The sequence below is a fragment of the Paroedura picta genome, chromosome 1 (assembly GCF_049243985.1).
Source record: "Paroedura picta isolate Pp20150507F chromosome 1, Ppicta_v3.0, whole genome shotgun sequence".
Classification (NCBI taxonomy): domain Eukaryota; kingdom Metazoa; phylum Chordata; class Lepidosauria; order Squamata; family Gekkonidae; genus Paroedura; species Paroedura picta.
In genome coordinates this window covers 22,974,824-22,993,575 of record NC_135369.1, presented here as the reverse complement: position 1 = coordinate 22,993,575, position 18,752 = coordinate 22,974,824, and the positions used below count along the sequence as shown (strand labels likewise).

At 48.8% G+C, this 18,752-nt stretch overlaps 2 protein-coding genes across 2 annotated transcripts; both read left to right on the top strand.

The window, feature by feature from the left end:
- Positions 1-675: 675 nt before the first annotated feature.
- On the top strand, positions 676-10,088 carry SNX15 (sorting nexin 15). The gene is made up of 8 exons (XM_077327365.1): positions 676-913; positions 1,448-1,483; positions 2,348-2,468; positions 4,671-4,786; positions 5,071-5,281; positions 6,224-6,394; positions 7,704-7,949; positions 9,407-10,088. Exons 1-8 carry the CDS (start codon positions 815-817, stop codon positions 9,511-9,513), a joined length of 1,107 nt encoding a protein of 368 aa, XP_077183480.1. The 5' UTR covers positions 676-814; the 3' UTR covers positions 9,514-10,088.
- A 3,284-nt stretch (positions 10,089-13,372) lies between these two features.
- On the top strand, positions 13,373-17,759 carry SAC3D1 (SAC3 domain containing 1). Its single transcript, XM_077327350.1, has 2 exons — positions 13,373-14,361; positions 15,815-17,759. Exons 1-2 carry the CDS (start codon positions 13,413-13,415, stop codon positions 16,276-16,278), a joined length of 1,413 nt encoding a protein of 470 aa, XP_077183465.1. The 5' UTR covers positions 13,373-13,412; the 3' UTR covers positions 16,279-17,759.
- Positions 17,760-18,752: the final 993 nt, after the last annotated feature.

Sequence of the window (18,752 nt, the reverse complement as noted above, 5' to 3'; positions counted from 1 at the left end):
GCCTTCCCCAGTTTTGTTGGCCCTAAATTGCTCAACATCGCCCCTCCCGAACTAACCCACAGCATCCCCCACCCCAACCAGGGGTAGTCAAACTGCGGCCCTCCAGATGTCCATGGACTACAATTCCCAGAAGCCCCTGCCAGCAGTATCGCTGGCAGGGACTCCTGGGAATTGTAGTCCATGGACATCTGGAGGGCCGCAGTTTGACTACCCCTGCAGCCTATCCTCCAGGGCAGCAGAGAACAGACAAAGAGAAAGAGCAGAGCCAGAGAGCCTGGCAGCGTGGGAGTGGCAATGCGTGGTTCCAGTCCAGATGATCAGCCAACACGTTTACAAGACAGCAAGCCGGATTTGCACCCAGTGGGATTTTGCGTTCTTTTGCTTCGGCCGGGACTGCGCGTTGTAAACAGTCCGCCCAAACCTGTGCTGGGATTGCACTCAGGGGCTGTAAAAGCAAGGCCCTCGCTCTAATTATGCGCTTGACGCAATATCCCGATTAACTCCATCATGCGTCACGTTCGCATCATCCGCAGGATCCTGATTTTCCTCATTTCGCCTCCCTGCAGCGCAAGTCTAAATCCAGCCCTTTGCAGAGGAGCCCTGCGCCTGAGCTTTCCCCGCACTTTGTAGACATTCCCTCGGCCTGGGTATCAAAGCCCTCAAGCTATCGGCGACGCATGCGCCTTGAGTGGCAGGCCGGACGCGCAGTCGCGACTCGCATCGCCCCCGTCGCTGTCTTGTTACTTTGGGCCGTCGCTGTCGAAGCGAGGAGCTCTGGATTTAAAGGGGCCGCCACGCCCAAAAGGGCACTGGGATGTCCCGTCGGGCGAAGGATGAGTACCACCGGCATTACACCGTCACCGACACCCGAACCCACCCCAAAGGTTACACTGAGTACAAAGTGACCGCCAAGGTGGGAATCCCCCGATCCCAGGTGGAGGGGAGGGGGCGAAGTACGTCAATAGGGCTTCTGTCTGCGCCCATTCTCCCGTCGCGGAGATTGCTTCCTACGCATGGAGCAGCGCGGGAGGCCCTCTGTACATGTGCAGAGTACTTTCTTCCTTGGATGTAGTTCCCCGGCGGGCTCGGACCTGCACGTTGCATTCCCCCGCCCAGCACTTACAGATTTTTAAAATCCCTATAGAAGGCAAGGTACCGGCAGGATCGTTGCATTTGCAGAGGATCCTGCTAGAAATAAAGGCCCCCCCTTCCTGAAATAGTAAAACGGGAGGGGGAAGACATTCCCCCGCCCCCCCCCCCCCGGTTAGTGTTTTGCTCTTTTAGTATTTGTGTGTATTTTTACAAAACATAGATTTTAACTGGTTTAATAATTTATGCCACTTTGTGGCATGTCGATCCGGAGAAAAGTGGGATATATATATTTTTTTAATTGACCATGTCTTGTTGAAGCTCAACATCTTGCTCTTTTTTTATCTCTCTCCTCCAGTTTGTCTCAAAAGTGAATCCAGAAGATGTCAAGGAGGTATGTCCATCTTTATCTTTATGCAGGCGGGAAAAAATGCCTTTGATTTGGCCAGGTACAGAAGGTGCCTCCCTTGGCTGCAAATCTTGCCATTGGTGGAAGGAATAATAAAGCAAAATTGGTAGGTTCCCAGAGAGCCAGATATGAACTTTGTGCCTTGAGTGAATGAATAAGTTCCTTCAGGACACGTCTTCTTAATTGGGTCTAGCCAGGATGAATCTGTGAAAATGGGGTGGGGGGTTGTCAGAACAGTTCTTCAGTATGTGATTGCCATCAAGTCACAGTGATCCCAATGGCCCATTATGCACGGAGAGGAAGGTCCGCATTTGGGGTGGAATGGCATCACCTAAAATCACCGATAACGCTGGCTGCAACCGGCGCTGGCTGCAACCGGCTGCAGATTCAGTGCATGCCGCAAAAAAGTCGCGTTATCGAAATGCCGAAGAAAGCGGAGCTTCCGGGGGACCAGGGGCACTGCGTGCATAATCGGTTACTCTGGGTTTTGCCGCCGTTGCGTCCCGTCCTGCGCGTAAGCGGTTTGCTTCGCGTCTTTCCCCTCCGCATTATCCATGTGACCCGAAATCGCCGTTTCGTCGGCCGTGCATAATGGGCCAATAAGAGGCTTTCAAGGCAAGGGAGAAGCAGAGATAGTTTGTCATTGTCTTTCTCTCCAGAGCTTTCCTTGGTGGTCTCCCATCAACCCTGTTTAGCTTCCAAGTGTTGGCAAGACTGGGCAATGCTATGCCATTTCACATCCTACGCTCTTCATGTGGAGGGATTATTTCTTGGCAAGAACCCGGAAAACATTATATTGTCTGCACCGGAAAACTCTTTATATTGTCTGTCCCATATTTCATCCTACAGATTGTGGTCTGGAAACGGTACAGCGACTTTAAGAAGCTGCATGGAGACTTGGCCTACACCCACCGAAACCTCTTCCGGCGCCTGGAGGACTTTCCTCCTTTCCCCAAAGCTCAAGTCTTTGGTGAGGGGCTGAACTGAGCTGGGTGGGAGAGCTGCTCATTGCTGGCCTCTTGTTCCTAAAGTAGGGATTTTGTAGTAGTGACTGCATCTGTCAACACCCGAATGTCTTATCAGCATCCTCCCCCACTTTGAAAGGAACATGGACTGTGACTGTCCGGTGCTGGGAACAAGGGAGATGGGCAGGGTCTTTGTGGAAAATTGTCCAGGGCAATCAGTTTGGCCATGTCCAGAAACAGAATGGAGAGTGTTACTGCCACTTCCATCATAAGCTGTCTCATGGCTGTTTACAAATTATAAAATCAATAAAAATTACAGAATACAGCTGGATAGCCATCTGATGAAGTGGATGATTCTGTGAAGGTTCAAGGGGGTGGCAGGTTACAGTGGATGAGTGATAGGTTGTGAGTGGCCTGCATTGTGGGGGGGGGGGGGGTTGGACTAGATGACCCAGGAGGTCCCTTCCAACTCTATGATTCTACATAAAACCCTTCATTACAATTACAAATGATGGTGGCATAACCGGGGGGGGGGGCGGTTCTTGAGTAAAAATTTGGTCTATATGGAGCAACAGAAATTTTCACAGAACGCAAAAATAGTATTGTAATATATATATATATATATTTAATTTCAACATAAGTACAATTTGCCAGGTACCCCCCAATCTGGTCACCTTAGTCTAAGGACCTATCTCTATTCTGCAGTGAGTACATTCCAGCTCCTGCTGAACCAGATATGTGCTGGGTGCCTTCTGTGCTGAAGCATCATTCTCAGGGGCAGGGTGAATTGATTCAGGTCAAGGCCAGAGAGTGGGCTCAAGACTTGCATCTGCAACTTTCCCCCAAACTTGTCCTAGCATGCTGCTGTTTGCCTCATCAGAGAAACTTGTATATAGACCAGGGGTGACCAAACTGAGGCTCTCCAGATGTCCATGGCACATGCTGGAAGTGGCTCATGGGAATTATAGTCCATGGACATCTAGAGAACCACAGTTTGACGCCCCTGTATAGACTGTGTGTATATATGTAGTCCTGTAGATGCAAGTTTTCTAATGGGAAAAGTAGCTCCCCAGGACTGTTTCAGGTTGGGGTTAATGGTGCACATGATAATGCTTAGGTCTCCTCTCTCTTCCTCTTAGGTCTCCTATTCAGTATTTGAAAGATTGTCACTTTTATTTTATTTATTTATTTATTTATTGACTGCCATTTCCCCAATTTGGTCTCACGGCAGTTTACAACATAAAACATTTAAAACACAATAAAATCCCCAATAAAACATCCCCAACTTAAATCAAACATCATATCATAACAACAGCAATGGTCATGATTCTAATCGCAATCCCCCCCCTCCCCCCAATGTTCAGCATGGTGGGAAGGATAACAATTCAAAGAGACTGGGAGCCAATCCATTAGATCTTAGTATTAACAATCTTGGTAATTGGAGATCACAATATTGGAGGGGATTCTCAGATGGTCTAATGGGAACTGCCCTGGCCTCAACCATACGCTTGGCGAAAGAGCTCCGTCTTGCAGGCCCTGCGGAAAGCTGGTACCTCCTGCAGGGAAAGATTCCTGTTGGCAGCATAGGACCCATTGTAATGGGTTTAAACTAGGTGTAGAATGATAGCAGCTAGATATCAGATAACATTTTTATAGTCAGTTCAGCAGCGGAATGGGCTGCCTAAGGAGGTGGTGATCTCCCTCTCACTGGCAGTCTTCATGCAGCAGCTTGACAGATATTTATCCTGAATTCTGGAGGCTGATCCTGTATTGAGCAGGGGGCTGGACTAGATGGCCTGTATGGCCCCTTTCAACTCTATGATTCTGTGATTCTTCCCATGTGTCATGGTCTCAATCTGATTGGAGTCTTTTTTTACTTGAGTATTAAGTTTCATTGTGGAATCAGTGATTGTCTGGTTCAAGAGGTCCCAGAATGGACATGTAAACTGTGTAATGTGTAGGCAGCCGCAGGGGTAGTCAAACTGCGGCCCTCCAGATGTCCATGGACTACAAGCGAATGCTGGCAGGGGCTTCTGGGAATTGTAATCCATGGACATCTGGAGGGCCGCAGTTTGACTACCCCTGTTCTAGAGTATATTTGCCAGGCTAGCAAAGGGAAGACCCTCGCAAATGCACATGTACTCTGCATAGGCTGGTGCAGCAGCTGACCTGACACCCAGTGTGACGTCAGACTCTTTCTCCTGCAGGCCGGTTTGAGCCCAAGGTGATAGAGGAACGGAGGAAGGCCGCTGAGGTCATGCTGCGCTTCACAGTGCACATCCCCGCCTTGAACAACAGTCCGCAGCTCAAGGAGTTCTTCCGGGTATTTTGGCTGGGTGAGATGGAGGAGGGTGGAGATGGCCACTGGATCCTCCTGCAGGGGTCCCACTTTGAGTCCTTGTAGTGGCAGGGGGATGGAAGGGCTTCTAGGGATTTGTGAACTGACTGTAGCTCCTCGATCCCCTCCCTGATTGCACGATGGAGGTGCTGGGTCCTGACCCCCAGTCCTCCTGTGAGTTCCAGGTGGGATCCATGGCCTGCTTTACATCTCAAGATGAGGAATCCACTTATGCCTCTGTGCTCATGCCACCGCTTTCTCTCTTGCAGGGTGGGGAGGGGAGGAGGCCTTTGGAAAACTGTGACCTGCCTTCTCTGCCTCCCCCTCTGATCCCCGTGCCGTCAGAAGGAGTGGAGCCTGGCGAGGATGCTCTGGCGTCTGACGTGGACCAGGGACTCCTGGACCTGCACTCAGAGCATGATCACTGCAGCACTACAGCAAGGGAAGACTGTGATCTGGAGCCCCCAGTGAAAGAAGGAGGTATGGCCTTTTGGGCTTTGCCTGTTAAAGGAACTGTTTTAGAGCACCTACTTGGCATGGAAAAGGGTCGCAGGTGATGTGAAAAACCTCTCCCTGAGACCCTGGAGACCCTGCTGCCAGTCTGAGAAGACAATTCTGATCTTGAGGGATCTAGGGCCTGACTCAGCAGAAGGCAGCTTCATGTGAGATGCTAGGCTGAATTTTCTGATCTACTCGCCTTTTGTAGGGAGCTGCTTATTAGCGTTGCAATGGAGATGTGCAGGGCAAATGGAAGATTTCTCCTCTCCCACATTAATGCAGGCTTCTGTAGAGCTGGCTCCAGGGCCATCCTTCCTTTTTGCATGCTTTGGTACAAAACATAAGTGCCAATAGGCAGGTCTTTCCAAGTACGGAAGATCAGGAGCTTGCGAGGCTTGGAGTGAGGACTGTTGACTCCCATGGGGCTTCTGGTGAGGATAATGAGGCCCTCCGGGTCCTAACGTGCAGCTTCAGAGGCCTGCACATGCACTGTGGCAGCTTGCAGAGGACTCTGGAATCCAAAGCAGGAGGGAGAGCTTCAGCTTTAAATCTGGAACTGACATGGCCTTCGGCTTGTGGGGAGGAGGAGTGTCCTGCATAGTGCAGGGGGTTGGACTAGATGACCCATGAGGTCCCTTCCAACCCTATGATTCTAGGACCCACTCCCCAGGGACCCACTCCTGGGCCAGGAGGGAATGGGAGAAGCTTCCTGTATCCCTACCTGCCTGCTTTGAAGGCCCATCATCCCCTCCCCCAATCATTGCCTAGCCCAGGGATGGTCAAACTGTGGCTCTCCAGATGTCCATGAACTACAGTTATCATGACCCCTGCTAGCAGGGGCACATGGTGATTGTAGTCCATGGATATCCGGAGAGCCATGTTTTGGCCACCCCTGTTCTAGCCTAATCAGTGTTTTTGGCACAGGGGACCACTCCTCACCCCGAAAATGTGAAGATGAAGCCCTGGATGCTCTCTTTGCTTGTGCTGGGGAGGAGGAAGAAGAGGAGGAAGAAGAACAGAAGGAAATGAGCTCGCCTTCCCGTTGCCCCCTGTCGGTCCAGGAGCTGGCCCTGTTTGACCCCTTCGCTGAGGAAGGTAGGTGGGTTGATGGAGGCTGCCAGTGGGCAGCTGTGTGGTTTTGGCCAAGTGTGGGTCAGTCTTCGGTGTGTGTGTGTGTGTGTCCAAGCTCCTCCGTGAATCTCCTGCTGGAGAGTGTCTTTGGCAGGGCCATCTTATGGTTATTCTTATTTTTTAATACATTTTACAGAAAGATTACAGAAAGAAGGGAGAGCTTGCAGATATTTCAGATATTTGTCCCAACACTTTTGAAAGCCTTCTGGGGGTCCCTAGTTGATCAGATGTGTTTGTTTAGCCACAACAGCTAACTATGTGTGGACCTTGCTGCTGCTTGCAGCTGGAAGTGATGATAAATCTTGCCGCAGTTCTTGTGTAGAAGAAAAATTCTGCACCACGTTTCGGTATACCTGTAGGTAAAATACTTAACAATGCATTTTTGGATCTAATGCAAATTTACATTATGATTTTTAAATGATTTACTTATTTATATTTATTTTTGGTTTATATGCTGCCCTTCCCTTTGGGGCTCAGGGTGGTTCACAACATAATAATATAACATTACATAATAAAATACAATAAACATAAAAACTGATTGGAGGAGGACTGTGTCTCATGTATTCAGTGCCACTCAGCGTTTAGCACCCACTCAGGGCAGCTGTCACGCCCCTGAGTGCCTCTTCCTCCAATTGGCTTGCCTGTCTGCCCAGTGGCCAATCAATCACCTTCTGTCCCCCACCCCTGACCACCCCTCCTCCTTCCACTTCCCTCTGAGGCTCGGAGGCTGCAGATCCCTGCCATGTGAGAGCTGCCCCTGTCGGTGAGTTCCCTAATAGCTTCCAGGTCCTGGGGGATAGGGCAGCTGTCCGCAGAGTTCTTCCACTCTATCCCCCTAATCTAGTGCTTGTTGTATTCCTGAGTGCAACGGGCTTGGCCCCTAACATAATAAAATAAACATAAAAACTGGTTTCATTTATTAAAATTAACAATAAAAAACAACAGTTTCCAAAAGGGCCACCTCCTTCTCATTGGGGAGGGATACATCAAGTGCATCATTACTGGTCAATAGTTGGGTGTTTTGGCTATCTCAGATACGGAGGTCAGAGAGTCTTTGTAGGCCTCAGCCATAGGTCTGGTGGGACAGCTCTGTCTTATAGGCCCCGAAGAACTGTCTTAAGATCCTGCAGGGTCTAGCTCATTAGGCAGAGCGTTCTAACAGGCCAGGGCCGTAAAGGCCTTCACTTAAGGTTGTGTGTGTACAAACAGAGTTGTCAAGCCAGGAGGGGAAAGACAAGGAATTTGTGTTCCCGTTCTTCTCCCTGTTTTTCAGTTTCAGATGCAGCCAGCTCGTCCCCTGCTCATGCTTCCTTGGAAGACATTCCAGCACCTTCTCCACCAACCACTGGAATTCTACAGCCATCCCAGGCAGGAGCAGTGGCCTCAGATCCTGGTGCATACCTGCCTTTGGCCACCAAGCGTATCAAGCATGCTTTGGAGAGCGAAGCAGCTGAAGACTACGAGGGAGCTTTCCGTGGCTATCGCAGCGGCGTTGACTTGCTGCTTCAGGGCCTGCAAGGTACGGGGATTGTTTGACTGAGGTGGAGAGCTGGTCCTGCGACTTCACCCCATGTGAGGGGGTGAGGGAGCTGGATAGCCGTGCTGTGCTGTCTTATCTAGGAGCCCTGCAGGACACAAGACTGCAGTCCTCAGAATGTTTATTTGGACTTTTTTTCAAGTAAGGATGGACTGTAAGTTAGAATATAGAAAGAGCTCTGTGGGATCAGACCTCTGTTCCAGCTAGTCCGGCATCCTGTCTCAAAGAGCAACAGGACATAGAGGCTGAGGCCTTCTCCTCATAAGAACATAAGGAGAGGACTGCTGGATCAGGCCAGTGGTCCATCTAGTCAAACATCTTGTCTCATACAGTAGACAACCAGTTCTGCTGGAGGACCAATAACAGGGCATAGAGGCTGAGACCTTTCCCTGATAAGAATGTAAGAAGAACCCTGATGGATCAGACGATGGTCTGCCTAGCCCAGCATCCAGTCTCACACCGTGGCCCACCAGTTTCTCTGGAGGGCCAACAACAGAGCATAGAGGCCAAGGCCTTCCCCTTATGGTTCTTCCTGGCACTGAGATTCAGATCTTAACTGCTTCTGAACTTGGAGACTCCCTTTAGTCATCATGGCTAGTACCCATTGATAGACCAATCCTCCATGGATCTTTCTAATCCCCTTTAAAAACTGCCCATAACTACATCCTCTGGCAGCAAATTCCACATTTTTAATCATTCAATGTGTAAAGGATTTCCTTTTTTTCGTTCTGAATCTAGTGTCCACCAACTTCACCTCTCCTTTTGAGGTATCTGGGTCTCCCTCTCATTTTAATGAATGGTTCTTCTTTTTGGGAGCAGTGAAGTGTGTCTTGATGTGCATGGTTTGCATTTGAGCCTTCATTGGAGGGATGCTCCATCTTCTTTCCAGTATGGAGGGAAGGTTCTGCTTCTGGATGATGGCAGCCCAGACGGGTATCAATTCCGTCTTGTCTGTATGGAACTGGACAGATTACTAAAGCATCTCTGCTCCCCTGAGAACATTTAAAAAATCAGTGCTCCTTTAAAAAAGGGATTCTTAATTGCATTGATGCTCATGTTGCATCATTTAAAAGGGTGCTGCTTGCGTGGGCACCTGGCTTGCCAGATTAGAAGTCCGCACTCCTAACTGTTACACCACGCTCCTAACCACTCCTAACAAGAGCCAGCTTGGTGTAGTGGCCACGCTCAAATTGATTTTTTTCACAAACTCTGGTGGGGTGAAAACTGGACTTGGGTTGGAGGAGGAAAAAATGTACTTGGATTAATTTCGGGGGGGGGGGGTGCTTCTTCTCACTGCGTATTGGCCTTTCTTGTACCTGAACAGTAGATTCTGCTCTTAATGTGTTTTGATAGTACAGCGTTTTTTTGGGCTGTTGCTATGAAGAGCTCTGAGCTTGGAGGGCCCACCCTATACCCCACTCCTTCCTTCTTGTTTTCAGGAGACCCAGATGCAGCCCGCAGGGAAGCCGTGAAGAAGAAAACAGCCGAATACCTGCGGAGGGCTGAGGAGATCTTTCAGCAACACCTGAAGCATCTCCACCTTTGAGAGGCGGCTCCTGAGGCACTCCTGGTGGGCAAATGCCAGTGTGGTGGCCCTGGCTGCGTTGCTGCCGCCGCCGCCTTAGGAAGAGACCAGCCTGCTCCTTCTGCTGCCACTACCCTTCTCCTGGCCCTGACTGGACGGAGCAGACTTGAACCCTCAACTTCACATTCCCTGGCTGTACTGTTGGTGGGCGGAGGATTTAACTTACACTGTCCAAGGACCTGTTTGTAAACCTTCCCAATGCACTTTTAATTTATACCCATGGCATCTACTTTTGCTTTGGATGTTCACTCTGTGGGGTGGGGATGTGGGGGAAAGGGGAGTGGGACATTCACATCTTTGGGAGATGATGCAAGAATTGTAGCACCCAGATGCTAAATACCGGGAGAGGACAGAGAGGCCTCCCTGTTCCTGCAGGCTCCCTCCCTCGGGTTGAAAGTGGAAAACGCAAGTTCAAAACTGCTTTCTGCCTAGAGTGATGCCGCTGGATCAAGGTTTTTCTCTGAAGCTAATGGAACTCAGAACCCCGCTCCGTACATGAAATTGCTTCACACAATAAAGGGTCTTGGTCCATCACAGTTAGTATTGTCCAGCCAGACTGGCAGCTGCTCTCCAGGGTCTTAGGCAGAGGCCTCTCACATCAACTACTGCTTGGTCCTTTGAACAGGAGAGTTGGGGGACTGACCCTGGGACCTTCTGCATGCCAAGCAGAGACTTTTCTACTGAGCCACAAAGCCGGGGTAGAATGAGATTGATGAGCAGTGAGCTTAGGACAAGGAAGTACTTCTTCACCCAAAGAGTTATTAACACATGGAATTCACTGCCGCAGGATGTGGTGGTTAAAAAGGAGAGGAAAAGAGTTGGTTCTTATATGCCACTTTTCTTTCCCAGAAGGAGTCTCTAAGCAGGTTCTAATAGCCTTCCCTTTCCTCTCTCCACAACAGACACCTTGTGAGGTAGAAGAGGAAGAGTTGGTTCTTCTATGCCGCTTTTCTCTCCCCGAAGGAGTCTCAAAGCAGCTTCCAATTGCCTTCCCTTTCCTCTCTCCACAACAGACACCCTGTGAGGGAGGTGAGGCTGAGAGAGCCCTGTGGTCAGAACAGCTTTATCAGTGCTGTGGCGAGTCCCAGCTGGCTACATGTGGGGGAGCGGGGAATCAAACCTGGCTCACCAGATTAGAAGTCAGTGCTCCTAACCACTACACCAAACATAGACAACTTCAAGAGGGGACTGGATAAACATCTGGAGCAGAGATTATTAGCCTCAAGGTGGCGCTCTCTGTATTCTTGGTGCTTCTGGAGTTCTGACCATGCTGGTGGACCTCCTGATGGCACCTGGGTTTTGACCTTTTTTAACACACAGTGTTTTACCGAAAGGGCCATTGGCTTGATTAAACATGGCTTTTCTTATAAGAACCATGGTTAGAAATCGTACCTCTGTGGGGCAAGTTGTTAATAATCCATGCCATTTCCTTTCCCTGTGACTTAACAGCCTACAAGATATGCATCAGAATATTTTATACATGATTCATAACAGCATAGATAAATGTGGCTAACTCACGTATACTTTTTAAACCTAGCCTGACAACAAGATCTTCATTTTCTGTTATTTGGAAATATTCTGTAGCTGATCAATCCAGGGAGTAATGTATTGGTTACGAAGCGAAATATATGGGGAAAAGGAAAGATCCACCCGACTCCATAAGAGGAGCCAGACATATCCCAGCCATTGTGTGTTGTACCTGTGAGCTGCTTCATCAACAGAGTAAGATTTGAGACCTCCAGTGCCACCTTAAAGACTAACAAGATTTCATATCTGAAGAAGTGTGCTTACTCACGAAAGCTTATATCTTGAATAAAATTTTGTGGTCTTAAAGGAGCTACTGGACTCAAACTTTGTTAAAGATTTCTATTATTATTTTATTATTATTTTATTATTATTATTATTATTATTATTATTATTATTATTATAGTTATACCCCACCTCCCCCCGAAGGCTCGAGGCGGCTTACATAACCCCGTCCCCTAAAACCATAAAATAACAATAAGATCCGATAATTTACAATAATGGCAACAGCGATGGCTTAATCTGCTCATTTGGTCTCCGCATCCTCAACTACAGGAGGGGGGGTGACACTCTCTACCGCCAGTTTGTGAGGGGGGGGGGCTGATCTTCTTTCCGCCCGGCCTCAGTTATAAGCCTGGCGGAAGAGCTCCGTCTTACAGGCCCTGTGGAATGCTGGTAATTCCCACATTCTAGGGCATTAGCTGTTGAGAGTCAAAAACTTTTGTCGGATACCCTGGAAATCTTAGTGGTCTTTACAGTGTTCCTGCAGGCCAACACGGCTACCTGCTTGAAACCACCTTTGCCAACAGGTGTGCTCCATTTGGCTTTCCTTTTCCCACTGCTTTGTCAGTGATCACCTGGAGGAAACAGATGGTGCAATCCCATACGTATTGACTCAGAATTATGTCCTGCTAAGTTCAATAGCACATATTCTTCTGCAGATTGTGCTCAGGACTGTAGCCAGAGGATGAACCATGCAAATCTCCTTGTCCACAAACATTCCACTTAAGGACATATAGATGATGCAAGAAAGGAATACTCTGGCTGGACCTTCCAGCACCAAAGCTGACACCTGACTCCCACTTGCCCCTCCTCCAAAAACACTGAACTCCATTCCATCAGTGCTGCATAGATTCAAAGTGCTTGTTGTTGGGGGGTGGAATCATGACTAGCTGGGCCATATGGCAGCTCTGGCAGCTTACGTAGCTTCTGGCTGTAGGGAGAAGCGTTCAGCTGCTGTAGTTCAAAACAAATTCCAGGGAAGGGAAGGGGGACAAGAGGCACTATGAGGCTCCCAGCAACACAGGACAACCAGTTTCATGGTCTTAACAGAGAACAGTTCTAACAGGTGTGACTACCCCAAGGTTACTCGGCTGCATGTGGAGGAGCAGGGAATCAAATCCAGCCCTCCAGGTTAGAGGCTGCTGTTTTTAGCCACTATACCAGGGTATAAGCTTTCAAGAGTCAAAGCTCCTTTCATCGGACAAGTCAGGTATCTCAGAAACATGGCGGAATGTGGAAACTCTATTGAATACAGTAATTCCTGGGTATAAGCGCTATAGGCAGAACAGGGAGAAATGGGTAGGTGAAGGTGTTACGCTGTACATCAAGTAGGGCATAGAATCCGATAAATTAGAAAACAAGGGATATTCACTCTTCAACAGAAGCTATATGGGTGGAAATACTAAGCCCTAAGAATTATGTAACAGCGAAGGTATATGATTGCCCACCTGATCAAATCCTTGAAGGTAATCTTGTGATGGAAAAGGAAATCGGAGAGGTGACTAAAGCAGATAATGTTATTATGCCAGGAGACTTCAAGTACCAGCAAGTTAATCTTTTTTGGAGTGAATCTATTCATAATAACTTAAATGTACCTACATGAATATGTCACATAAGATGTACTTCTGTTTTTGTAAGTAAAATTTCTTTCTCATCACCATTGGAGTCAGATCATCATTGCAATTTGTTTGAACACTGTTTCCCCCTTGATCGGGACTGCTGCGCCTGTTTGCCCCCGCACTTTTAACTCTGGAAACCTGACCCTGTGAAACAGCGGTCTCTGTTGGCAGAGTTTAAATTTGCAAAGAGGATTAAAGCACTAGGATGCTTAAAATAATAAAAGTTTTATTGTGAAGAGAAACAACTTTGTGTAGAAAGAAGAGAGAGAGATAACAGTCCAACTAACAGTTCTCTTGAGTTGTTAATTCGGCCTGTTGAGTTCTGGAGGCAAACAGGGAGGAAGTGGAGTCAAAACAGGAACACGCCTCCAAATGAGCCAATCAGGACACAAAAGGAGAGCATTCGAAACATTCCCGGAAGTTCCTCTTCTAACTATGCTAACCACTGAGCTCCTTCCGTGCCCCCTGCAGGATTACTCTTCTTACGCCGCTGAATCGTGCACGCTGCAGAGCTTGCACATTCCCACAGCTTCTCCGGTGCTGCTGGACGCAGATCTCAAGGGGTCGGTTCGTAGTTTTGCTTCGCAGGCAGCGGCAAAGCCAATATCCGGCACAGGCGCGCTTCGATCAGAAGGATTTGCCTGGGAAACCCCTCCGGCTCCACCTCTTCCATCTCTCGCGGTGGGCTCGGGCACTCCAAAGCGTCTCTCCGGCGGAGCTCCCCCTCTGGGCCGACCGGGGAGGATCCACGGGCCAGAGCCCGGCACGGCTGCTCCTTTCCCGGCGACGGGGCTTGGGGCCGTCCCTCGGCCTACCTGCCACCGCATGGGGGTCTTCGAGGAGGCCCCGACGGGCACCTGCCTGGAGATGTGCCCGGCGGGCGAGCTGGCGCGGCGGCGGCGCCAGGGCCGGCTGCACGTCCTGGAGCGGGGGCCGCCCGAGCAGGCGGTGAAGGAGTACTCGCGGCCGGCCGCCGGCAAGGAGCGCCCGCGGCCCGAGGAGCTGCGTCCGCCGCCGGTGCTGCTGGCCACGGTGCGGCACCTGTTGGGCGAAGCGGCCCGCGGGCGGCCCGACGTGTCCGCCGCCGAGCAGTGCGCCTTCGTCTCCGACCGCCTGCGCGCCGTGCGCCTCGACCTCACCGTGCAGCGCGTGTCCGGCCGGCCCTGCGCCGCGGTCCTCGAGCGCTCGCTCGTCTACCTGCTCCGCGCCGGACACCAGCTCTGCGCGGAGCCGCCCGCCCGCTTCGACGCCCACCTGCACAGGGCCCAGGTCCAGGAGTGCTTCGCCGCCTTGCGCCGCGCCTACCGGGGCCAGGAGGAGGAGGAGGACCGCGGCAGCGACGCCGAGCCCCTCTTCCAAGCGCTCTTCTTGCTGTACAACCTAGGTGAGTAAAGGTGTGTGGGGTCGTGGACAAGAGGTGTGGTGGCAGAGGGGTCCGGGCCGGGCCCCGCTCTGCTGCAGTCTTCAGGAAGCCTGGGACAATGCCTTTCTTCTCTTTCCCGGATCTTATGGAGTACAGGAATAATCAGAGTGGTCTGCCTTGCAGGGGTGTTGTAAGGGTTGTATAAGAATGTGTGAGAAGGGCTTTGAGCATTTGAAGCGTTCTCTAAATGTTGGGTGGGTTCTTTAGAAAGGAAAGCAACTTTTCCACATTTTCTTTGTTTTTTGCAGTGTGTGGGAACCTGGGTGGGCTTAATCTCAATTCTCACACACACACACACACACCATTTCAATGAGGCATGCTCCCAGGTGGATGGGGGGGACCCTTTCCTGGCAGCACGCGTTGCATGATGGCAGAGACTGTGGTCTTCTTAGTATTTTTAATAGTTTTATTTACATTGCTGGGCAGCTTGCAATGTAAATAAAGCAACTATTAAAAAATTCCAAAACAAACTATGTCCCCACTAAGATGCCCTGGGACTCAGTAAAAGAAGACCTGAGCAAGTCTGCTAACAGTAGGGTGTTTTGGATGCCCATAGCCAGCCTGTGCTGAGGCGGCTGCTTTGGTTGCCAGTTGTGGCCTGGATTAAGTTCAAGGTCTTGGTGTTGAACTTTAAGGCCCTAAACGGTCTGGGACCCACATACCTGAGGGACCATCTTCTGCCCTATGTCCATTGCAGGGCCTTGCGCGCTGTAGGTACCAACTTGCTGATCATTCCTGTCCCCAGGGATGCTCACCTGGCCTTGACCAGGGCCAAGTCCTTTTTGGTCCTGGGCCCTATCAGGTGGAATGAGCTCCCGGAGCAGCTGTGGGCCCTCTGAGAGCTTACTGCTTTCCGTCGAGCCTGGAAAACGGAGCTCTTCCACCAGGTTTACGGTAGGGGCTAGTGCAAGAGCAGGTGATATGGGTCCCCCTTAGCATTGGTACCTGAACATCTGGTACCAAACACCTTGCTTTCCCCCATGCTGCCCTTTCAAGGGTCTTCCGGTTTTAAGGAGGGACACAGGATTTTTTGCTACCTGTCAAGATTTTTGTGTATTGTAATTGGGTTTTAATGGGGCTTTATTGAATTTTATTTTATGGATTTTCTTTTATGTGACCTGCTGGAAGCTAATTTTCTCGAGCAGCGGGCTATAAATCCAATAAATAAAATAAATAAAATAAATTCATAGGAGGGTGGTATACAAATGTAATAAATAAGTCAGAAGCTACTTGATGATAATTAACATGCACCCAAGGTGCCTTGCATTTTGCAAAGTGGAAAGGCTGCTAATAAATGTGTTGAATAAACAAATATTAAAATAAGTAATTAAATAAAATATTGAGCAAGGCTGGCTGTTAAGGATTGAAAATAACCTGACTGTGACCTTATGTTGCTTTCCTCTCCTATCCACAGGCTCCCCGGATGCTCTCTGGCAGATTTTACAGCTCCCACATAACATCCGAACTACCCCTGAACTTTCCATAGCGCGGGCAATCAACCTGGCTTACTTAGAACGCAACTTTGCCCGTTTCTTCTGCCTGGCTCGGGAGCTACCCTACCTGCAGAGCTGTGCCCTCCATCCACACGTGGCCAGGGCCCGCTACCTTGCCCTGCTCACCTTCAGCCACGGCTTCAGCAGCAAGAACTGCCGCTACCCTCTGGAGCGCCTGGCCCGCTTGCTGGCCATGGACAGTCTCAAGGAGGCTGAGGCATTGTGCCAGGCGCAAGGTTTGACGATGCTGGAGGGAAGTATCACCTTCCAAAAAGGATCTTTCAAGGACTCTGGTCCCCTAAATCACAGACCTTCCTGCCTACTTGTGGATGGGAAATGGGGAGAGACCACTCTTCAGGAGTTCACAGAGGGTATCTGTAGCTGAATGGAGGGACCATTGTCTGCTCTGTGGAGCTGTGTTTTCTCCCTTGCTGCGGTTGTCTTTACGTGAGTGGCAAAGTGAGGTGGGAGAGTGGATTCTTTGGTTCCATGAGGTGGAGTGATGTAGGCCTCATTTTGATGATTATTTGGAGTAGGTTCAGAAAAGGGTAGGATCATTGAGTGACTTTGAATGACTGTTTACCTCACTTGGGACGGTATCTCCAGTAACAAGTTGTTGGGCATACCTGCCCACCCCTTCCTTCTTTTGTGAAGATTGGGAGGGACAGACATCACACACTGTTCTGTGGTTCAAAATACTGTCAAGGGAACTTCTTTTATACCCTTTAAGCAAAGAAGAAGCCATGGGCCTCAGGGCTATCCAGTGACAAAGGGCGTTGTTGCTTTCTCTTCAGGCCCACGTGCTTTGCTTTGGCTGTGGGATGTGTCTGGCGGCTGGAAGCAATTCTATCTGCCTGTACACGAATAGGTAAAGTATAGAAGGTACTCCAAGGTCCCCTCTGGGCACAAAGGAAACACATATAAACGAATGAGTTGTTCAGATGGAATATATTAGAGAATAATAGTGTTGAATCAAAATTGTCATTTTCATATTGTATCCATTTATATGCATATGAGACTGGTGTTCTTGTTTTAGAACTTTGGAAATTTTCAGCTAAGAGAGCAGGTTAAGACCAGTGGCTTCTAATCTGGTGAGCCAAATTTGATTCCCTGCTCCTCTACATGCAGCCAGCTGGGTGATCTTGGGCTTGCCACAGCACTGATAAAGCGATTTTGACCAAGCAATAATATCAGGACTCTCTCAGCCTCACCTACCTTCCAGGGTGTCTGTTGTGGGGCGAGGAAGGGAAAGAGCTTGTAAGCCACTTTGAGACTCCTTCAGGGAGTGAAAAGCAGGGTATAAAAACAACTCTAAAATATTCAATCTGAACAACTCATTCATATATATTGGATTACCTCGGAGTACCTTCTGTATTTGTGTCTTCTCTCTGTGCACTCTCCTTTTTTTGTTGTATACACTACTAGATGCTTCATGCAAGGTTGCAGAGGTGGGGAGAGATGCCTCCTTGTAGGAGTGCTTTGTAAGAAGCAACTTAGCATGTATAATAGCACTTGCAGAAGACTGTTGTAAATATGAGGAGTTAGGACTAGTGTCCGACTCTCCCTCCAACTTGTGCCCAAACTTTTTTGTGAGCCTGGTCTGAATATCCTTAGAGAAGTCATAAGTTCTACACAAGTCCCAAAGAATGACTGTCACAGCGACTCTTGGCTCAGACTTCTATGGGGCCCATCCACGGCTGTATTTCAGGGATTCAAAGGAGCCAAAGGGGGATGGGCATGCCTTATTCTCTGGCACTGATGCTTTGGTAAATATATCTATTGTGTAGACTTCTCTAGACTGTTTAAATATTTTTTCCAAAGTGTGTTCATTCTTCTCCATGTAACATCTTGGCAATAAAATATGGTTCAAAGTAATTGCAGGAAACTTCTGTCTAGGGGCCCTTCAACATGCTAGACTTCTGAATTCCTTGGGAGTCAGTCAATCCGTGAGCACTGGAATCAATTTGGGTATGGTTTTTTCACACATCTGCACGCCCTCTATGTTTTCACCATTGTGGGGTCAGTTTAATTTTTTCTACATGTGCCTTAAATAATGAGGAATTCCAAGGGAGGATGCTTTTATTGGTGGGATCATTGGTGATGACACACATGCAGCACACCTCATGTTGATATAACATAGTAGGTAGGTTTAGCAGATTACTCAAATTTCTAGCTTTCATTTTTAAAGTGAATATCTAGTTGCTTCCATTGTTGAAGATATAAGGACAAATACTGATCTCTGCAAGGGAAAAGGATAGAGCATTACTTTTAGAAAATGAAAGCTGGGAATTCAGTGGACCTGTTAAATCTGTCATTATGATGGTATTTTAGTGCCTTTAAAAATAAAAAGCCACACCTCCAGGGTGGGAGGAGAGGGAGTGGTTTAATGATGATGACAGTTCAATCAAGGTGGGTGGGTGGGACAAAGAAAGCTACAGAAACATGCACAAGAAAAAAAAACTGACTCAAAAAAGATGGATATAATAAAAATGTTCTCAAAAGAACTGGGTGGTGGGTGAGAAACATGAAAAGAAGCAGCAAAAATAATGGCACAAAAATATATGCAGAAATCAGGGTGAACCTATGGGGCAAGAACTGATGGGGGGGGGGAAATGCAGAAAAGCCCTCTATAGCAATAAAGGTGAGGGCAGGCAAACTAGAAGCTTTAAAAAAAATAAGTGGCTTCCTTGACAACTGGTTCACAGAGGACACCTTTCTCTTTTTGCCTTTGAATTTTGTCCTGCTATTGAGTTCATGTGGGCTGGTGGTTGTCAAACTAGTGCGCACAAGCCACTCCCAATCCTCCTATTTGCAATATGGGGATCGTGTTAATACTGTCCTGCCTTACAGGGCTGCCGC

Excerpts from the sequence above, each read along its gene's own strand:
- SNX15 (XM_077327365.1), top strand. The coding sequence starts at position 815 with ATGTCCCGTCGGGCGAAGGATGAGTACCACCGGCATTACACCGTCACC. Across the intron at positions 914-1,447 it reads AGTACAAAGTGACCGCCAAG|TTTGTCTCAAAAGTGAATCC; the intron begins GTGGGAATCCCC and ends TCTCTCCTCCAG. Across the intron at positions 2,469-4,670 it reads CCCCAAAGCTCAAGTCTTTG|GCCGGTTTGAGCCCAAGGTG; the intron begins GTGAGGGGCTGA and ends TTTCTCCTGCAG.
- SAC3D1 (XM_077327350.1), top strand. The coding sequence starts at position 13,413 with ATGCTAACCACTGAGCTCCTTCCGTGCCCCCTGCAGGATTACTCTTCT. Across the intron at positions 14,362-15,814 it reads CTTCTTGCTGTACAACCTAG|GCTCCCCGGATGCTCTCTGG; the intron begins GTGAGTAAAGGT and ends TCCTATCCACAG.